Source organism: Salmo salar, chromosome ssa19 (assembly GCF_905237065.1).
Source record: "Salmo salar chromosome ssa19, Ssal_v3.1, whole genome shotgun sequence".
Classification (NCBI taxonomy): Eukaryota; Metazoa; Chordata; class Actinopteri; order Salmoniformes; family Salmonidae; genus Salmo; species Salmo salar.
Genome location: NC_059460.1, coordinates 67,751,946 through 67,771,882, shown reverse-complemented (window position 1 = coordinate 67,771,882; position 19,937 = coordinate 67,751,946). Strand labels below are relative to the sequence as shown.

The following is a 19,937-nucleotide window of genomic DNA, read 5'->3' as shown; positions in this document are numbered from 1 at the left end:
CAAATTGAACATGTTTCATTATTTATTTGAGGCTAAATAGATTTTATTGATGTGTTATATTAAGTTAAAATAATCAGTATCGGCTGTATAATCAGTATCGGGTCCTCCAACAATCGGTATCGGCGTTGAAAAATCATAATCGGTCGACCTCTAGAGCACACCTTTCATTTACTATGCTGAGTATTGCTTTACGAAAGACTAAAGGTGGCAACTATAAAGCCGATATTCTACCAGATCTGGATGTCTTGTTCTTCTATTATTTCCCAGTATGACCAATTTCCCTAAACCAAATATGTAGTTCTGTGATTTGTAACATTGTTGTTTCAATGATGAGTCAGTGTAAGGAACGATGCTGAAGACGAGAAGAAAGTACATGGAGTGAGCATTTAATGGAAAACGGACAAGAAACAAACGTAACGACATCAATACTGACACGGGGAACAAACTGAGGAGCAGACAGATATAGAGGGGCAATCAACAAAGTAAAGGAGTCCAGGTGAGTCCAATGAGTGCTGATGCACGTAATGGGCGCCCTCCAGCGCCAGAGAGGAGAAGCGGGAGCAGGCGTGACAGTCAGTCTAGGTAAATCATTAGTTCTGATGTCAAAAATGTGCCAAATCCCATGGTTTATAAGATGAGATCTACCAAACAGAATGTTTCATCGTTGTTCCACAGTCAATTTCAATGAGCATGTGAACATTCCAACATGTCTCAACTTTTCTTTATCAGCCTGCAAAGATGCTATTGAATAGACTCCCATACAACACGATTTATAACATTTTGGGAGAAGATATCATATATCAATTTGATCAGGGGCTTGCGGGGAACAATATAATACCATCAAACCTTCGCCACCCCAAAGTGGCCAAACTTTTGGTCTGGCCCATGGACTGACTACAAGGATAAGTTTGATGTCGGTCAACAACAATAGAATGTTCATGATTTAATGCATGCCAAAGACGGTAAGATGAAAGGCGACATTCATACTGGGAATTTGGCGGGACTTTTAAACACAGAGCCGAAATCATGACTAGGTCAGTTGACGGAAATAGAAGTACAGGCTTTGTCACCGGCAATACCTTTCAGATATAAAAAAAAAGTCAGCAAAAAGTTGGAATGCTAAAATTGGCTGGTTTTGTCTCTGTTAAAAATGGATCTCTCTCTCTCTCTCAATTCAATTAAATTCAACTCTCCCTCTCTCTCTCAGTGACAGTTATTATCAGCGTGGCTATCACTCCTCTCCTCTATTCATTCACACCATCCTGGCAAGAGGGAATTATGCTCTGTGAGGGACTGTGGCAAGAGGCTGCAACCAATTCTCACACCAGAACAAACTTGTCTATCTAGCTGCCTATCTTTCTCACTCCATCTGTCTAACTGTCTGTCATGTCTGTGAGCAGACTAAGCACCAACAGTAACAGTATCCAAGGAGCATGAGTTGCGTACATAAAGAGCAGTGTGATTTTTCTAAGATATGTGTGATCATAAAAACAGGCACTGCTGTAAACTAGCTAGCTCTTCCCTGCATTTTCACTCTCCTGTAGTTTAGTGAGAGGAGAGAAGTGAATAAAAGGGTTTGAGACAGTGACAGTCTGTCACACATTATAGCCATGCTGATAATAACTGTCACTGGGAGAAAGAGGGAGAGAGAGGAAGAAATATAAATGTCAAACAGAGATGAAAACTAGATAACTTTAGCATGAAAACTTTTTGCCAACTTTTTTTGTTGCGTACATAAAGAGCAGTGTGATTTTCTAAGATGTGTGTGATCATAAAAACAGACACTGCAGTAACTATTTTCTATTTTAAGAACAAATTCTTATTTACAATGACGGCCTACCAAAAGGCAAAAGGCCTTCTGCGGGGGCTGGGATTCCAAATTAAAAATAAATAAAATGTAAATATAGGACAAAACACACATCATGACAAGAGAGACAACACTACATAAAGAGAGACCTAAGACAACAACATAGCAAGGCAGCAACACATGACAACACATCATGGTAGCAACACAACATAACAACAACATGGTAGCAGCACAAAACTTGGAACAAACATTATTGGGCACAGACAACAGCACAAAGGGCAAGAAGGTAGAGACAACAATACATCACACAAAGCAGCCACAACTGTCAGTAAGAGTGTCCATGATTGTCTTTGAATGAAGAGATTGAGATAAAACTGTCCAGTTTGAGTGTTTGTTGCAGCTCATTCCAGTCGCTAGCTGCAGCGAACTGAAAAGAGGAGCGACCCAGGGATGTGTGTGCTTTGGGGACCTTTAACAGAATGTGACTGGCAGAACGGGTGTTGTATGTGGAGGATGAGGGCTGCAGTAGATACCTCAGATAGGGGGAGTGAGGCCTAAGAGGGTTTTATAAATAAGCATCAACCAGTGGGTCTTGCGACAGGTATACAGAGATGACCAGTGATGTGTCCTTTAAGGAGCATTGGCGGCCGAATGGTAAAGAACATCTAGCCGCTCGAGAGCACCCTTGCCTGCCGATCTATAAATGATGTCTCCATAATCAAGCCTGGTCATCTGAATCAGGGTTAGTTTGGCAGCTCGGGAGAAAGAGGAGCAATTACTTTAGCCTGCAGCTGTGCTGAACTAGCTAACTCTTCTCTGCCATTTCTCTCACTTGTAGTTTTTATTTTAATTTAACCTTTCTTTAACTAGCGAAGTCAGTTAAGAACAAATTCTTATTTACAATGACGGCCTAGGAACAGTGGGCTAAACTGCCTTGTTCAGGGGCAGAACAACAGATTTTTACCTTGGGATTTGATCTAGCAACCTTTCGGTTACTTGCCCAAAGCTCGAACCACTAGGCTACCTGCCGCCCCAAATTAGTGAGAGGAGAGGAGTGAAGAGAGAGGTGTGAGTGGGAGGACTAAAAGTCATAATAAACAAGTGTATACACACACATGCATAAGCATGCACACACACCTCACAAACTATACTATAGAATCCATACACTCCCCTCTTTCTGTGTCCACTCTCTGGACCATTCTTATTTCCTTCTCTCTGTTCTAATTCTCCATTATTTCCTTTCAAATTAAAATTCCATCAGGCTTTATTGTCATGACAATGCTGTGCTCTGCCAACTGCCTTCCGGTGGCGTCCATGGCAACGGCCCTCCAGCCGAACATTCGGTACCCGCCAGGCACACACACACACACACACACACACACACACACACACACACACACACACACACACACACACACACACACACACACACATACCACCACCAACCCTCATCAGACAGGTAGTGGAGGAGTGACAAGGCATTTTTTGCTGCATCGGCCAAGGGAAACAACAGTCCATATAACGTTAATACACTTCAACAGCAGGTAGCCTAGTGGTTAGAGTGTGGGCCAGTAACCGAAAGTCTGTCATTGTAAATAAGAATTTGTTCTTAACTGACTTGCCTAGTTAAATAAAGGTTAAAAAAAATTAAACAGTAACTAGGCCTAATGGCAGGCAAGCAGGAGCCTATAAAAGTCCATTGTATAGAAGAGGCTATCAGTCTAACTGCCTGCCACACTGACAGCAGGACTCAGGACAGTTTGTTTAGTGGGAGAGTTTAGCTTCATAGCCACTGACATACACACACACAAACACAGAGACATGCACACACACAGACATGCGGGCACATGCACGCTCACACGTGCACGCGCATATAGAGATTCACACAAACACACAACATGTCATTAACAGACCAGAGGCAGGCAGGCTGATACTTCTACAACCTGGATCATTCTGTTGTTAAGATGTCACTAAGTTTGAGTCCTATGACCACTATCTCTTCTCATGTAACCATCCACTTACATGCAATAAAATCTGGTGCTACTTATTCAAATTGAACAGGCCATCACTATGCAACTGAATACCTGAACATTGATTTTAGAGAGCAGTAGCAATCTTCTACTACTCCAAACTACTGTAGCACAGTGTATCAGAATGTTCCTCCCTGCTATACTAGCCTTACAGGTTGGCGTCCTACAGTATATCACTAGCTGAAAGGTAATTTTGCTATCATAATGAGTAGCAATCAATCAAAACGAATCACAATGCCGTGCTTTTCATGACAATAGGTTGACGTGTCCATGCAGATTTACATATATTTAACCTGACTGACCCTCAGTCCAGAGTGAGGACCATAAAAATATACTGAATAGATTGACTTTTTTTAAGGTAATGGTCCCGTACTCCACACACAATTTATTTTTGTATAAAGCTTTTTTTCTCTCACTGCATCAGAGATAGCATGTAGGACCTTCAGAGTGAGATGGAGAACATTCATCAACAGCCCATGCTCCCTATAAGAGCAAAGGGCTTAAATAAAAGTAAGTCAAGGGATAGCATACACAGACGTTTCATTTAAAAGCCTTCTTCGGTGGGTAGGTAAACAAACTAGCAGCAGAGCTATCATGGGTTCATTCCTCGTTCAAAGCAAGCGGTAACACTGATATGGAATCTATGACAATTACCCCTCCCCTTCCAGAGAGGCAGAGAAAGACAGTGGTTTAGGCACTTGTGGCCCCAGGGAGCTCTGGCGTTCAGAGGGGTTGGGGCCAGGGAAGACTACTGACAAGACAAGATCTGGGGGGTAACTAAGAGAGGAAAAGAGACACCTCTTTTCATGTTCCTCTGTTTCTGTCTGTACAGGTGACGGGCGGGATACCGCCGCAACCACAACCAATCAGAGCAAGAGAGACGAAAGATTCACTCTCATATGACCCCAATAGAAATAAGTTGTGCAATCTTTGGTGGTTTAAAATGTAGTGTATTGTATTTTGTGTGGCTGGAATGTGTTTCAAATGGCCAAAATGAAAAATACACAAATAGATTCTAAATGTACTGGTGCACACAATACACACACAAACATCGTGGAATATTGCCCCTGTGATTGACCAGGGTCAGCTGACAAAAACTGATCTGGAATCAGATGTTGGGGCTGCTTTCTAAACAAGCCTCCGACCCCTGCCCTGTTGATCCCTCATCATGTGAACCCCAGGTTCAGCCCACTTAATCCCCCATCACACTTCCCAAATTCTCCGTAATCTCCCCTATCTGAAGGAAAAGTCAGGAAAAGTCCACTATGCACAAATACTCTTAAAAAACATTCCTGGGTCTCCCGAGTGTCGCAGTGGTCTAAGGCACTGCATCGCAGTGCTAACTGTGCCACTAGAGATTCTGGGTTTGAGTCCAGGCTCTGTCGCAGCTGGACGCGACCGGGAAACCGATGGGTCAGCGCACAATTGGCCCAGCATTGTCCGGGTGAGGGGAGGGTTTGGCCAGCAGGGATGTCCTTGTCCCATTGCGCATTAGCGACTCCTGTGGTGGGCCGGGCGCAGTGCACGCTGACAAGCTCGCCAGGTGCACTGTGTTTCTTCCGACATATTGGTGCGGCTGGCTTCTGGGTTAAGTGGGCATTGTGTCAAGAAGCAGTGCGGCTTGGTAGGGTTGTGTTTCGGAGGATGCACGGCTCTCAACCTTCGCCTCTCCCAAGTCCGTAAGGGAGTTGCAGCAATGAAACAAGACTGTAACTACCAATTGGACACCACGAAATTGGGGTGAAAACAGGGTATCTGCACATATTGGATTACAAGGGGGAAAATCCTGTCTCTTACAGCATTGGCATGTAGCATGTCAAAGAAATCTGTGTTTCTCAAACAGAGGCAATCGGAGCAAAATTAAGGCAGTTATACAATTTTAAAAACATCACAAAACATTCATAACAGATTTCACAACACACTAAGTGTGTGCCCTCAGGCCCCTATTCCACTACTACATATCTAAAACACAAAATCCATGTTTTGTGTGTATGTTATCATGTGTGTATGCATGTGTCTGTACCTACATTTGTGTTGCTTCACAGTCCCCGCTGTTCCATAAGGTGTATTTTTGATCTGTTTTTAAAATCTGATTCTACTGCCTGCATCAATTACTTGATGTGCAATACAGTTCCATGTAGTCATGGCTCTATGTAGTACTCTGTGCCCCCCATAGTCTGTTCTGGACTTGGGGACTGTGAAGTGACCTCTGGTGGCATGTCTTGTGGGCTATGCATGGGTGTCTGAGCTGTTGGGATAGGGGGCAGAATTTTCACGGCCGGATAAAAAAACGTACCCGATTTAATCTGGTTATTACTCCTGCCCAGAAACTAGAATATGCATATATTAGTAGATGTGGATAGAAAACACCCTAAAGTTTCTAAAACTGTTTGAATGGTGTCTGTGAGTATAACAGAACTCATATGGCAGGCCAAATCCTGAGAAGATTCCATACAGGAAGTGCCCTCTCTGACCATTTCTTGTCCTTCTATAGCCTCTTTATGGAAAATAGAGGATCTCTGCTGTAACGTGACATTTTCTAAGGCTCCCATAGGCTCTCAGAAGGCGCCAGAACGGGGAATGATGACTCTGCAGTCCCTGGGCGAAAAACAGTAGGGCATTTGGAAAGTGGTCGATCTGAGAACAATGACACGGGCGTGCGCATGCATGTGAAGAGTCCATTTTACATTTTCAGTGTTTGAACAAAAACAAGGTTTCCCGGTCGGAATATTATCGCTATTTTACGAGAAATATCGCATAAATAATTGATTTTAAACAGCGTTTGACATGCTTCGAAGTACGGTAATGGAATATTTAGAATTGTTTTGTCGCGATACGCACCGGTGCGTCACCCTTCGGATAGTGTCTTGAACGCAAGAAGAACGCAGCTATTTGGATATAACTATGGATTATTTGGAACCAAAACAACATTGGGTGTTGAAGTAGAAGTCCTGGGAGTGCATTCTGACGAAGAACAGCAAAGGTAATAACATTTTTCTTATAGTAAATCTGAGTTTGGTGAGTGCCAAACTTGGTGGGTGTCAAAATAGCTAGCCATGATGGCCGGGCTATCTACTCAGAATATTGCAAAATGTGCTTTCACCGAAAAGCTATTTTAAAATCGGACACCGCATTGCATAAAGGAGTTCTGTATCTATAATTCTTTAAATAATTGTTATGTTTTTTGTCAACGTTTATCGTGAGTAATTTAGTAAATTCACCGGAAGTTTTCGGTGGGTATGCTAGTTCTGAACGTCACATGCTAATGTAAAAAGCTGGTTTTTGATATAAATATGAACTTGATTGAACAAAACATGCATGTATTGTATAACATAATGTCCTAGGAGTGTCATCTGATGAAGATCATCAAAGGTTAGTGCTGCATTTAGCTGTGGTTTTGGTTTTTGTGACATTATATGCTAGCTTGAAAAATGGGTGTGTGATTATTTCTGGCTGGGTACTCTCCTGACATAATCGAATGTTTTGCTTTCATTGTAAAGCCTTTTTGAAATCGGACAATGTGGTTAGATAAAGGAGAGTATTGTCTTTAAAATGGTGTAAAATAGTCGGATTTTTGAGGAGTTTGTAATTCGCGCCACGTTCTATCATTGGATATTGGCGAGGCGTTCCCCTAGCGGAACATCTAGATGTAAGAGGTTAATCGGAATGGCCGATTAATTAGGGCCGATTTCAAGTTTTCTTAACAATCGGAAATCGGTATTTTTGGATGCCGATTTGGCCAATTTTTTTCTTTTTCTTTTTTACCTTTATTTAACTAGGCAAGTCAGTTAAGAACACATTCTTATTTTCAATGACGGCCTAGGAACAGTGGTTTAACTGCCTTGTTCAGGGGCAGAACAACAGATTTTTACCTTGTCAGCTCAGGGATTCAATCTTGCAACCTTTCGGTTAACTAGTCAAACGCTCTAACCACCTGCTTTACATTGCACTCCACGAGGTTACGCGAATGCAGTAAGAAGCCAAGGTAAGTTGCTAGCTAGCATTAAACTTATCTTATAAAAAACAATCAATCATAATCACTAGTTAACTCCACATGGTTGATTATATTACTAGTTTATCTAGCCTGTCCTGCGTTGCATATAATCGCTTTGGTACACGTTGCGCCAACCATAAACATCAATGCCTTTCTTAAAATCAATACACAAGTATATATTTTTAAACCTGCATATTTAGTTAATATTGCCTGCTAACATGAATTTCTTTTAACTAGGGAAAATGTGTCACTTCTCTTGGAAACAGAGTCAGGGTATATGCAGCAGTTTGGGCCGCCTGGCTCGTTGCGAACTGTGAAGACTATTTCTTCCTAACAAAGACAGCCGACTTTGCCAAACGGGGATGATTTAACAAAAGCGCATTTGCGAAAAAAAGCACAATCGTTGCACGACTGTACCTAACCATGAACATCAATGCCTTTCTTAAAATCAATACACAGAAGTATATATTTTTAACCTGTTATGGCTAGGGGGCAGTATTTTCACGGCTGGATAAAAAAACGTACCCGATTTAATCTGGTTACTACTCCTGCCCAGTAACTAGAATATGCATATAATTATTGGCTTTGGATAGAAAACACTCCAAAGTTTCTAAAACTGTTTGAATGGTGTCTGTGAGTATAACAGAACTCAAATGGCAGGTCAAAACCTGAGAGATTCCTTTACAGGAAGTGGCCTGTCTGACCATTTCTTGAACTTCTTTTCCATCTCTATCTTTTACTAAGGATCTCTGCTCTAACGTGACACTTCCTACGTCGTCCATAGGCGCTCAGAGCCCGGGAAAAAACAGAATGTCGTCATCCCAGCCCCAGGCTGAAACACATTATCGCCTTTCTCAAGTGGCCGATCAAGGGACACTGGGCTTAGGCGCGTGACCCGACCGCCCCCGCCTTTGTGATTTTTTCCTCTGTTTGCCGAAAGGAGATTCCCTGTCGGAATATAATCGCTTTTCTACGAGAAAAATGGCGTAAAAATTGATTTTAAACAGCGGTTGACATGCTTCGAAGTACGGTAATGGAATATTTAGAATTTTTTTGTCACGAATTGCGCCATGCGCACGACCCTGATTTACCATTTCGGATAGTGTCTGGAACGCACGAACAAAACGCCGCTATTCGGATATAACGATGGATTATTTTGGACCAAACCAACATTTGTTATTGAAGTAGCAGTCCTGGGAGTGCATTCTGACGAAGACAACAAAAGGTAATCAAACTTTTATAATAGTAAATATGATTATGGTGAGTGCTAAACTTGCCGGGTGTCTAAATAGCTAGCCCGTGATGCCTGGGCTATGTACTTAGAATATTGCAAAATGTGCTTTCACCAAAAAGCTATTTTAAAATCGGACATATCGAGTGCATAGAGGAGGTCTGTATCTATAATTCTTAAAATAATTGTTATGCTTTTTGTGAACGTTTATCGTGAGTAATTTAGTAAAATGTTAGCGAATTCCCCGGAAGTTTGCTAGTATGCTAGTTCTGAACGTCACATGCTAATGTAAAAAGCTGGTTTTTGATATAAATATGAACTTGATTGAACAAAACATGCATGTATTGTATAACATAATGTCCTAGGGTTGTCATCTGATGAAGATCATCAAAGGTGAGTGCTGCATTTAGCTGTCTTCTGGGTTTTGGTGACATTATATGCTGGCTTGAAAAATGTGTGTCTGATTATTTCTGGCTTGGTACTCTGCTGACATAATCTAATATTTTGCTTTCGTTGTAAAGCCTTTTTGAAATCGGACAGTGTGGTTAGATTAACGAGAGTCTTGTCTTTAAATAGCTGTAAAATAGTCATATGTTTGAGAAATTGAAGTAATAGGATTTTTAAGGTTTTGAAAATCGCGCCACAGGCTTGAAGTGGCTGTTACGTAGGTGGGACGAATTCGTCCCGCCTAGCCCAGAGAGGTTAAGTCCTTTATCTTTGTTTCATAGTTTAGTTTCTTCGGAAAACAACTACCCACAAAACCCAAAGGAAAAACAGGCTGCCTAAGTATGGTTCCTAATCAGAGACAACGATAGACAGCTGCCTCTAGTTAGGAACCATACTCGGCCCAACACAAAGAAATACAAAACATAGAAACTGAACATAGAAATACAAAAACAGACAAACACCCCTTGTCACGCCCTGACCTACTCTACCATAGAAAATAACAACTTACTATGGTCAGGACGTGACATTTGCAGTATGTTTGCCAATCGGTTGTGCAGCCAGACTTATTTGCCATTCCCTTTGCCTCATCAATCCACAGGGTTTTAACAGTTTTTACAGTGATTTTCTTAATGCCCCAATTTCTCAGTTCCAGATGTTTTCTTTCTAATTAATCCATAAGACTGTGGAGATATGGTATTGTGAGGGTGAGGGCACGTGTAACCCTTTACAGTCATACCCATATACAGGTTGAAAATGGCATATATTGGGCACTGATAAACGGCTAAATTGTAAAGCAGAGGCTGTACAGTAACACACTATACATGACGTCAGAGGCTTTGCACTTCACAGCGCTGTATGGGTTTTGACTGACAACCGTTCTGAACTTGAGCACCTCGCACGACAAGAAATTGCCCCCATCCTCCCGCTAATTTGGCAACTTTTGCAAATTCTTTTTTGTCTGAGTGAGGCAAATGCTGTAAACTAAGAAGACCATGTGATTTGAAAGATGAGACATTGATGATTATAATAAATATCGCTTTGATATCATTCAAGCAAGCCAAACACCCATGAGTCCAAATGTGCACTTCACTTCAAAGTTTATGATCACTATGTTTGATGTACATGGTGTCATACCCTTGGTTGTTCTGAACAGAATGAGCCTGTTTGTCTATTGTGAAGAAAATGTGCAGTGGCACACGCACCTGAATGCACTCATGACTCCTTTCTATGCCCACCAAAATGATCTGTTTCCCTGAATTGCATTGTGAAAGCCTAACACTGTAATATCATATTTTATAACTTAGCTGGTCATGTTGGCAATAGAACACGCTTCAAATTATGCCCACCTGACCCAGATTGAGATGTATAATGGACTGTTTTTGGATTGCATAAACAACAAAAGTATTTGTGTGAGGGTGGGGATGCAGGGTTGTGTTCCAAAAAAAAACTAATACAAATACTAGTTCCTTAAGGCACAGCTAGGAGAGCAAGACAAAAGCACATTATAGTCATAAAAATGCATTGGAATTACTTGGAAACTGTACATATGTTGGAGAGGTGTGTGGCCACTTGGAGACACCAGTTAGTCCTCTCACTCAAACCCTTGTCCTTTTTTTGTCTTTTGTTGCACCAACCCAACATTTTCCAGGAATATTCTTGTAACTGAATGTATCCAGAGTACTGTCAGATTTCGTAATCAACAACAGTATTGTAAATGTAAAATTCACATAAAATCAACAGTGTAATGTTTGGATTCAGTCTTGTGTCAGGTGAACTTTTGTGTCCTCAGCTTTGCTCTAATAACTTACAAAAATCTCGAAACTGTTCCCTTTCAATTGCTACCATGGTTATGTAAATGCTTTTCATATTTATTCTATAACAAAACATTCAATTTATCCGTATCCATATAGGCCAATTCCCACAAGTATAAAGGGATTAGGTCAAATCAATTGGAGAGTACAACTCAAAAGTGCCAGCCTTACTCCTCTCCACCCTAAACCACAACTACCACCCTAACAGTGTACAATAAGTGGTACAAGACAAGAGCTAGAGGGCCAAGGAGAGTCTTACAGCAACAATACCTCCTTCTCTCCATCCCACAGTTATATAACACACTCCAGGTGCACGTTGTAAAGTGTTGGTCCCATGTTTCATGAGCTGAAATAAAAGATCCCAGAAATGTTCCATATGCACAAAGAGCTTATTTCTCTCAAATTTTGTGCAGAAATTTGTTACATCCCTGTTAGTGAGCATTTCTCCTTTGCCAAGATAATCCATCCACCTGACAGGTGTGGCATATCAAGAAGCTGATTAAACAGCATGATCCTTACACAGGTGCACCTTGTGCTGGGGGCAATAAAAGGCCACTCTAAAATGTGCAGTTTTGTCATACAACAGAATGCCACAAATATCTCAAGTTTTGAGGGAGCGTGCAATTGGCATGCTGACTGCAGGAATGTCCACCAGAGCTGTAGCCAAAGAATTGAACATTCATTTCTCTACCATAAGCTGCCTCCAATGACGTTTTAGAGAATGTGGTCTCACAAACCGGCCTCACAACCACAGACCACATGTATGGCGTTGTGTGGGTGAGCGGTTTGCTGATGTCAACATTGTGAACAGAATGCCCCCATAGTGGCGGTTATGGTATGGGCAGGCATAAGCTACAGACAATGAACACAATTGCATTTTAGTGATGGCAATTTGAATGCACAGAAATACTGTGACGAAATCCTGAAGCCCATTGTGAGGCCCATTTTTTAAAAGGTATCTATGACCAACAGATGCATATCTGTATTCCCAGTCATGTGAAATCCATAGATTGGTGCCTAATGAATTGGATTGGTGCCTAATGAATTGATTTCAATTGACTGATTTCCTCATTAGAACTGCAACTCAGTAAAATCTTTGAAATTGTTGCATGTTGCGTTTATATGTTTGTTCAGTATAGGATCAGCTTACCTTTCCCAAATCTTAACCGCAACCATTGAAGGGGGATACCTCTAAACAGACCTTAGATCAGTATCTAGGCTAGGGGCAACAAAGTAAATAATACAGCCAATGAGGCGCCAATGTCTTACCTTCAGGTTCTAGCGTAGCCTCCTCTTCCTCGGCGACAGTGTACGGTGGCCTCGCCACAGTAGCCATCACTAGGGACAGCAGGACGGCGGTGAGCAGCCAGGCCCACGAGGCCATCCTGTTAGTGGAGGGCAAGTCTCCCCCCCATCCCCCCCTCCTCAGGCTCCGCCTCCCCCTGGACACTGATCCCATCTGAAGGGCTCCACCCAACCATCAACTGCAGGCTGTATGGCCTGTCACTCACTGTGAATTCCCCCAATCACCTGGGCTGAGGAAAGACTGTGGGAGGGGCAAGAAAGTTGGGAAAAGGGTGGTAGGTAGGTAGGTAGGTAGGTAGGTAGGTAGGTAGGTAGGTAGGTAGGTAGGTAGGTAGGTAGGTAGGTAGGTAGGTAGGTAGGTAGGTAGGTAGGTAGGTAGGTAGGTAGGTAGGTAGGTAGGTATTACATTATTTTATAATGTGGGGGGAAAGAATGAGGGAGAAGAGGGAGTAAACCAAAACAGGAACATTTGTATTGACGTTGAAAATGAAGCCAATTCTGCATTTACACCACAGATGTAGACTCTTAATTTGGAAATGTAAACGTGTAGTGTATTCAAGGTTTAAAAAGGCTTCTAAAGTTTGTAATTTCCACTTTAAAATGTCAGACTTCATTTGGCCTAACAAAAAATATACCAACCCCTACAAAAAATGTCCATTAATTATAATCCACATTTCCTGTTGCTGCAGGGTTATTTTCCTGCTGTAGCAAATTGGCTCAAATGAAGATCCTACGTCTGTATACTATACTCTGCTAAACTCTCTTGTCTCTATTCTTACCTGTCTCACCTATTCAAATAGCATGTATAGAAAGAGTGGGTATGAGAGAGGGAGAGAGAGTGTCACAAAATGCTGTCAAACAAGCCTTGCCACAGACATACCAAAGCTCTGATGCACCTCAGCTCAGCACACAACCACACTACACCTACCTTTACGTCCGACCCATTGTCGCAAATCCTCACGTTCACAATTACAATACACGCCGCATGAGTATGTAGCATTTCTATTGAGTGGATTTGATGCTTGCATTCTAAGGCTGAAATGATTGTGGACTACAGGAAAAGGAGGACCAAGCATGCCCCCATTCTCATCGACGTGGCTGTAGTGGAGCAGGTTAACAGCTTCAAGTTCCTTGGTGTCTACATCACCAACAAACTAACATGATCCAACCACACCAAGACAGTCGTGAAGAGGGCACGACAAAAATAATTCCCCCTCAGGAGGGTAGTGCGTAAGGCCCAGTATATCACTGTGGCCAAGCTTCCTGCCATCCAGCTACTCTATAACAGGCAGTGTCAGAGGAAGGCCCTAAAAATTGTCAAAGACTCCAGCCACCCTAGTCATAGACTGTTCTCTCTGCTACCGCATGGCAAGCGTTACCGGCGTGCCAAGTCTAGGTCCAAGAAGCTTCTTAACAGCTTCTACCCCCAAGCCATAAGACTCCTGAACATCTAATCTAATGGCTACCCAGACTATTTGCATTCCCCCACCCCCCTCTTTTACGCTGCTGCTACTCTGTTATTATGTACGCATAATCACTTTAATAACTGTACCTACATGTACATATTACTTCAATTACCTCGACTAACTGGTGCCCCTGCACATTGACTCTGTACCGGTACCCCCTGTATATAGTCTCGCTATTGTTATTTTACTGCTGCTCTTTAATTATTTGTTACTTTTAATTCTTATTCTTTCAGGTATATTTTATTTCTTTTAACCGCATTGTTGGATAAGGGATGGTAAGTAAGCATTTCACTGTAAGGTCTACACCTGTTGTATTCGGCGCATGTGACAAATAGCATTTAATTTGATCACATTGTAGTGAAGTTTTACATATATAAATGGTTTCTCAGAGAATCAGCATTGAATAGACTTTGTTAGTTATTAAGAAAAAACATGTATCACTAGGCTATGTAGGTACTGTAGTTATTACCATTTCAATAACACAATTATTATTATTATTATTATTGTTGTTGTGGTTATTGTTATTATTATTATAACTGAAAATGTCCAGCTGTGGAATATCAAATTCCACCAAACATCACTGTCTTCTGATCCGAGAGAGCAGGCAACACTCAATAACCAAATCATCCAATACTCATAGTATATGTCTTATCCTTGTGCGCAACCTGTTGCTTTCCATTTGAAGTCGATTTATTGAAGAATATGCATACTTATCAGTTGCTAAATAAATTAACTTAATTGTAGCCCTATGATTATGCGTTTTATAATTGAAATGGAATACACAAGGACACATCAATCTATTGGCCAGAAATCTGTGGTGGTGCATTCCGATTTAACAGTCTCTGGAGGTTTGGAGCCGGCTGCACCGAGACCCCTGTAGTGCCTTCTGCTACAGCTGCGATGAATTGATTGGTTCACAAAAGGAAGAAACATAAATTACCGTTCAAAAGTTTGGGTCACTTTAGAAATGTCCTTGTTTTTGAAAGAAAAGCACATTTTTAGTCCATTAAAATAACATAAAATTAATCAAAAATACAGTGTAGACATTGTTAATGTTGTAAATTACTATTGTAGCTGGAAGCAACTGATTTTTTATGGAATATCTACATAGGCGTACAGAGGCCCATTATCAGCAACCATCACTCCTGTGTTCCAATGGCACGTTGTGTTAGCTAATCCGAGTGTATCATTTTAAAAGTCTAATTGATAATTAGAAAACCCTTTTGCAAGTATGTTAGCACAGCTAAAAACTGTTGACCTGATTACAGAAGCAATAAAACTGAAGCAATAGGCTTCTTTTGACTAGTTGAGTATCTGGAGCATTATCATTTGTGGGTTTGATTACAGGCTCAAAATGGCCAGAAACAAAGAACTTTCTTCTGAAACTCGTCAGTCTATTCTTGTTCTGAGAAATGATGGCTATTCCATGCGAGAAATTGACAAGAAACTGAAGATCTGGTACAACGCTCTATACTACTCCCTTCACAGAACAGCGCAAACTGGCTCTAACCAGAATAGAATGAGGAGTGGGAGGCCCCGGTGCACAACTGAACAAGAGGACAAGTACATTACAGTGTCTAGTTTGAGAAACAGACGCCTCACAAGTCCTCAACTGGCAGCTTCATTAAATAGTACCCGCAAAACACCAGCCTCAACGTCAATAGTGAAGAGGCGACTCCGGGATGCTGGCCTTCTAGGCAGAGTTCCTCTGTCCAGAGTCTGTGTTATTTTGCCCATCTTAATCTTTTCTTTTTATTGGCCAGTCTGAGATATGCCTAGAAGGCCATCATCCCGGAGTCGCCTCTTCACTGTTGACGTTGAGACTGGTGTTCTGCGGGTACTATTTAATGAAGCTGCCATTATCAACATTAACAATGTCTACACTGTATTTCTGATCAATTTGATGTTATAAAAATTTGACAAAAAAAATAGCTTTTCTTTCAAAAACAAGGACATTTCTAAGTGACCCCAAACTTTTGAAGGGTAGTGTATAATTTGACATGTACACAGCAACTTTGAAAGGTGTCTATAGATTCTGGTTCATCTCTAATGAGGTCGTCACTAGTTACCACAGCCACAAAGTCATGATTATGGCTAAACCCTGGCCTATTTCTACAATTTCTCTACTTAAAATCATATTTTTAACCTAAAAGCTAGCCGACTAAACTCAACTCCACGATTTACGATCACGATTTACAATGGAGTTGAGTAAAGGGTGTACTGGAGCTCCGACGTCACTAAAATCTACGGATTTATAGCCCGCATTTCTTTGGGTGCTGAAATCCAGGGTGCTGAAATCTGTTTTTTTTATAAAGATGTTGGAACTCCAGTTTGCCCACACTAGTCACCACTCAACGCCATCGTAAATCGTGGAGTTGAGTTTAGTCGGCTAACCTAACCAAGCTGCTAACCTCATGTCTGACCCTAACCTTAAATGAAGTCCAAAAAGCTTAATTTTGGTTTTCATTCATCTTTAGGGTTGGGTTTAAAGTCATAATTATGGCTAAACCCTGCCTATTTTTACAATTTATCTTCTTAATGTCTGATTTTAAACCTAATCCTAGCCGGCTATACTCAAGTCCACGATTTACAATGGATTTGAGCAGCGACTAATGTGGCCGGACTGGAGCTCCAACTTCACATAAAATTAAGTTTTTCACAAAATCTACAGATTTCAGCACCCAAAGAATAGCCCACATTTCTTTGGATGCTGAAATCCAGAATAGCCCAAATTCTTTAGAGTGCTGAAATCTGTAGTTTTTTATAAAAACGTTGGAACTCCAGTTCGCCTACTCTAGTCGCTGCTCAACTCCATCGTAAATGGTGGAGTTGAGTTTAGTCGGCTAACAAAACCCGAACCACACTGCTAACCTTACTCCTTTAAATGAAGACAAAAAAATCTAATTTTGTCTTTCATAAATTTTTAAGAAATAGATCATTTTGACTTTGTGGCTGTGGTAACCAGTAACAACCCTCTAATGACCCGCGCATTACATCATGGCCTGAATGCATCCCTCTCGTGCAACGTGATTGGACCAGGCTAGAGTGGGCAGGCTACCTTGTTTTAGGATGATGGTTTACTTACAAATCGATAAGTCGTCTATTTTGTTTCTCAATAGTCTATTGCAAAGCAAAGGGAAATGAACACTGTAGGCCAGCACAGCAAGGTAACTGACAATTGATGGGCAATTTTTGTATCGATAATTCGTCTAGGTCTAGCCTTCTTTTGGTGATTTAGCTGTTGTAAAGTGTATAGCCTATAGCTTTGACAAACGCTTTATGAGTTGCTGCTGTCAACAACATGACATCCAACAAGTTCAGACTCATGAGGGCTTTTCCTTTATATGCATATCCCAACGTTTTCCTGGCCCCCATTTAAACCAAGGCTTCTGAATAACATTTCTTCCGCTGATTGAATTCCTATTGATATGCAAATCAGTTGTAAAAACACAACGTGCGGTCACGGGGTAATTGTAATTGGCACCATAAATGCAATGTAGAAAATTAAGCAAAGTAATAAATAACCAAAACAGTGTTGTTAATGAACACTCATGGGTGCTGCAACCGTTGCTTAAATTGTATTTTTGTAATTGAGGGGAAAACATGGTAAACGTTGCCATAAAGGCAGCTGTTATTGAATGAAAAATATTATATTTTTCAGAAATGGCAAAAAAACGAGCTCTTGTTTCGTTGTAGAAATGGAGTAGGCCTACATTATATTAGCAATTTATTATGATTCGACTGTCAAATCAAGTTAGCTATTAAAGTAGCCTATGCATAAAATGTGTAATTTCTCAACTCCTTAGAATAACGACTTGGGTTAATCTGTCATGTTTAAAAAAAAAAGTTATTAACAATAAATCACGTTGCATGCGCGTGATGATCATTTGTGTAGCAAACTGATTCCCGAAAAATATTTCCAAAACTTAGAAACATTACAAATTAGCTCTATTCTCCATTAATCTAGGACAAATAGAACAATACCTATTTGAGATCTATGCCCACAATAATACTGCCAGAATACTTACCACGAATAACTACGAAGTCTGAAAGACCTCCGAGTCGCATGCACGGAAAAGGCAGGAGGCGTGTACCCTATAGTCCTCACCGAGCGAATTCTCTTCACATTACCAAAAATGCCAAGAAGCGATGTTTTATTACCCCCAAATCCAACGAGCAACAACTCAAATCACTGGAGAGACTCTTATTAAATCCCGAAATTACTGGTGTTCCATTGCACTTGAAAAAATGTTGAATTGAAATGCATATCCTTGAAAAGAACTTGAAATAGTTAGCTAGATAACGTTACGTCTCCAAAACTTTTCTTATTCAGCAAGTTCATACAGTTTCTTCAACTCAAAACATGTCAGTGTTCCACCGCGAGCGCACTCTTCATCCAAACGAAGGGTCTATGTAGTTTATGAAGAAGTAATGCGTAAAATATATATATAAATTCCAAAAAGAAGAATCCATCAATTTATGATCTCCCACGGCAGAGAGTCTTCTTCCCCGACAATCATAATAGTACTGTCCTCAGACGCTTTGTCAGGTTTTAGATTTGTTCTGCTCCTTACGTCCTCACACACGCACAACCCCCTCCTCCCTCACTTCAGTGGGTATCGCTCCCCCGTGAAATTCGATCCGTTTCCTGGCTCTGAATTCCTCGGCCAATCAAATCTCAGTGTCTCCCTCTCTTTCTACGCTTTTGCCTAGAAAGAAACCACGAGCCTTCCTTGCTCCGTACGCCCAAGGAGAGAGAGAGCTCAACCTACGGAGCTCACTACAAACGTTGTACTGTATAGGTTATAGGGGTTCTCCTCCACCCCTCGTTGGCTTGGCGCAACTTGCAGTAACTACGCCCCCGTGCGGACACAACACCTGAATCGCACAAGTCATATGTAGAATAGCAATAGGGAATGTATGCATTATTACCATGTTGTATATAATGAATAATGTTGACATACGGGAGTAGTAGGCTTGTTGTCTGTTGCCTATCATTCTCACAGGGTTCGGCTACAGTGTTTTGTATGACATGAGCCCAGTGGCGGTTCTAGACCATTTCAACTGGTGGGGCCAAGCTGGGGTCAGTTGTACTGTTAGAGGGGCCAGTTACATTAGACGTTATTGTTGTCATATCGTTTTCTTCACTGCATTGCAGGCATTAGCAGGAAAAAGACCATGTTCATAATCATTCAACAATATATTTGCATTTTCTGTCTAATAATGGATGTAAAAAAAGAATGATAGCAAAAATGTTTATTTATTTTCCCTTTTGTACTTTAACTATTTGCACATCGTATATAGCCATAATATGACATTTGAAATGTCTCTATTCCTTTAGAACTTTTGTGAGTGTAATGTTTACTGTTGATTTTTATTGTTTATTTATCTTTTGTTTATGATCTATTTCACTTGTGTTGGCAATGTAAACACATGTTTCCTATGACAATAAAGCCCTGTGAATTGAATTGAGTGGAGTGGAGTAGAGAGATATGGAGGGAGGGAGGAAAAGAGGGAGGCAGAGGACTACTAATCTCTCCCTAAAGTAATTTTTTGTTCTCTTCCAGTAGTGAGTAGAATGTGTGTTTATAGGAACGGAACCCTCCCATATTCAGGATGAATAGAGCAGCTAATAAGGCTGTTAGCAAAAGCGAGGTGGTGTGCTGTGAATGGAGCATTCTCTATCTCTGTTTTTCTCTCGCTTTCACCCTATCTCTCGCTATTGCAGTAAAGCCATCAGAGAGATGAAGGTGACAGCTTGGTTCGAAACAAAGAGGGGGAGAAGTTAGAGGAGAAGGGGTGAGAAAGAGTTCTGCTGTAGTTTTCTCCCAATACAAGAACGACAA

General features: G+C 41.1%; 1 protein-coding gene across 7 annotated transcripts in view; it reads right to left on the bottom strand.

Annotated features, from left to right (window-relative positions):
* Positions 1-18,803, bottom strand: part of LOC106579428 (fibroblast growth factor receptor 2) — a 125,914-nt gene extending 107,111 nt beyond the window's left edge. Inside the window, exons 1-2 of one of the 7 annotated variants that reach the window (XM_014159332.2) lie at positions 18,120-18,803; positions 12,590-12,866 (exon numbers count right to left, since the gene is read on the bottom strand). In XM_014159332.2, coding sequence (XP_014014807.1) covers positions 12,590-12,779 — 190 coding nt within the window. In that variant the 5' untranslated portion in view covers positions 12,780-12,866; positions 18,120-18,803. The remainder of the gene's footprint in view (positions 1-12,589; positions 12,867-18,119) is intronic. The other 6 variants (XM_014159331.2, XM_014159330.2, XM_014159333.2 and 3 more) reach the window with 6 other exon arrangements.
* Between the last annotated feature and the right edge of the window lie 1,134 nt (positions 18,804-19,937).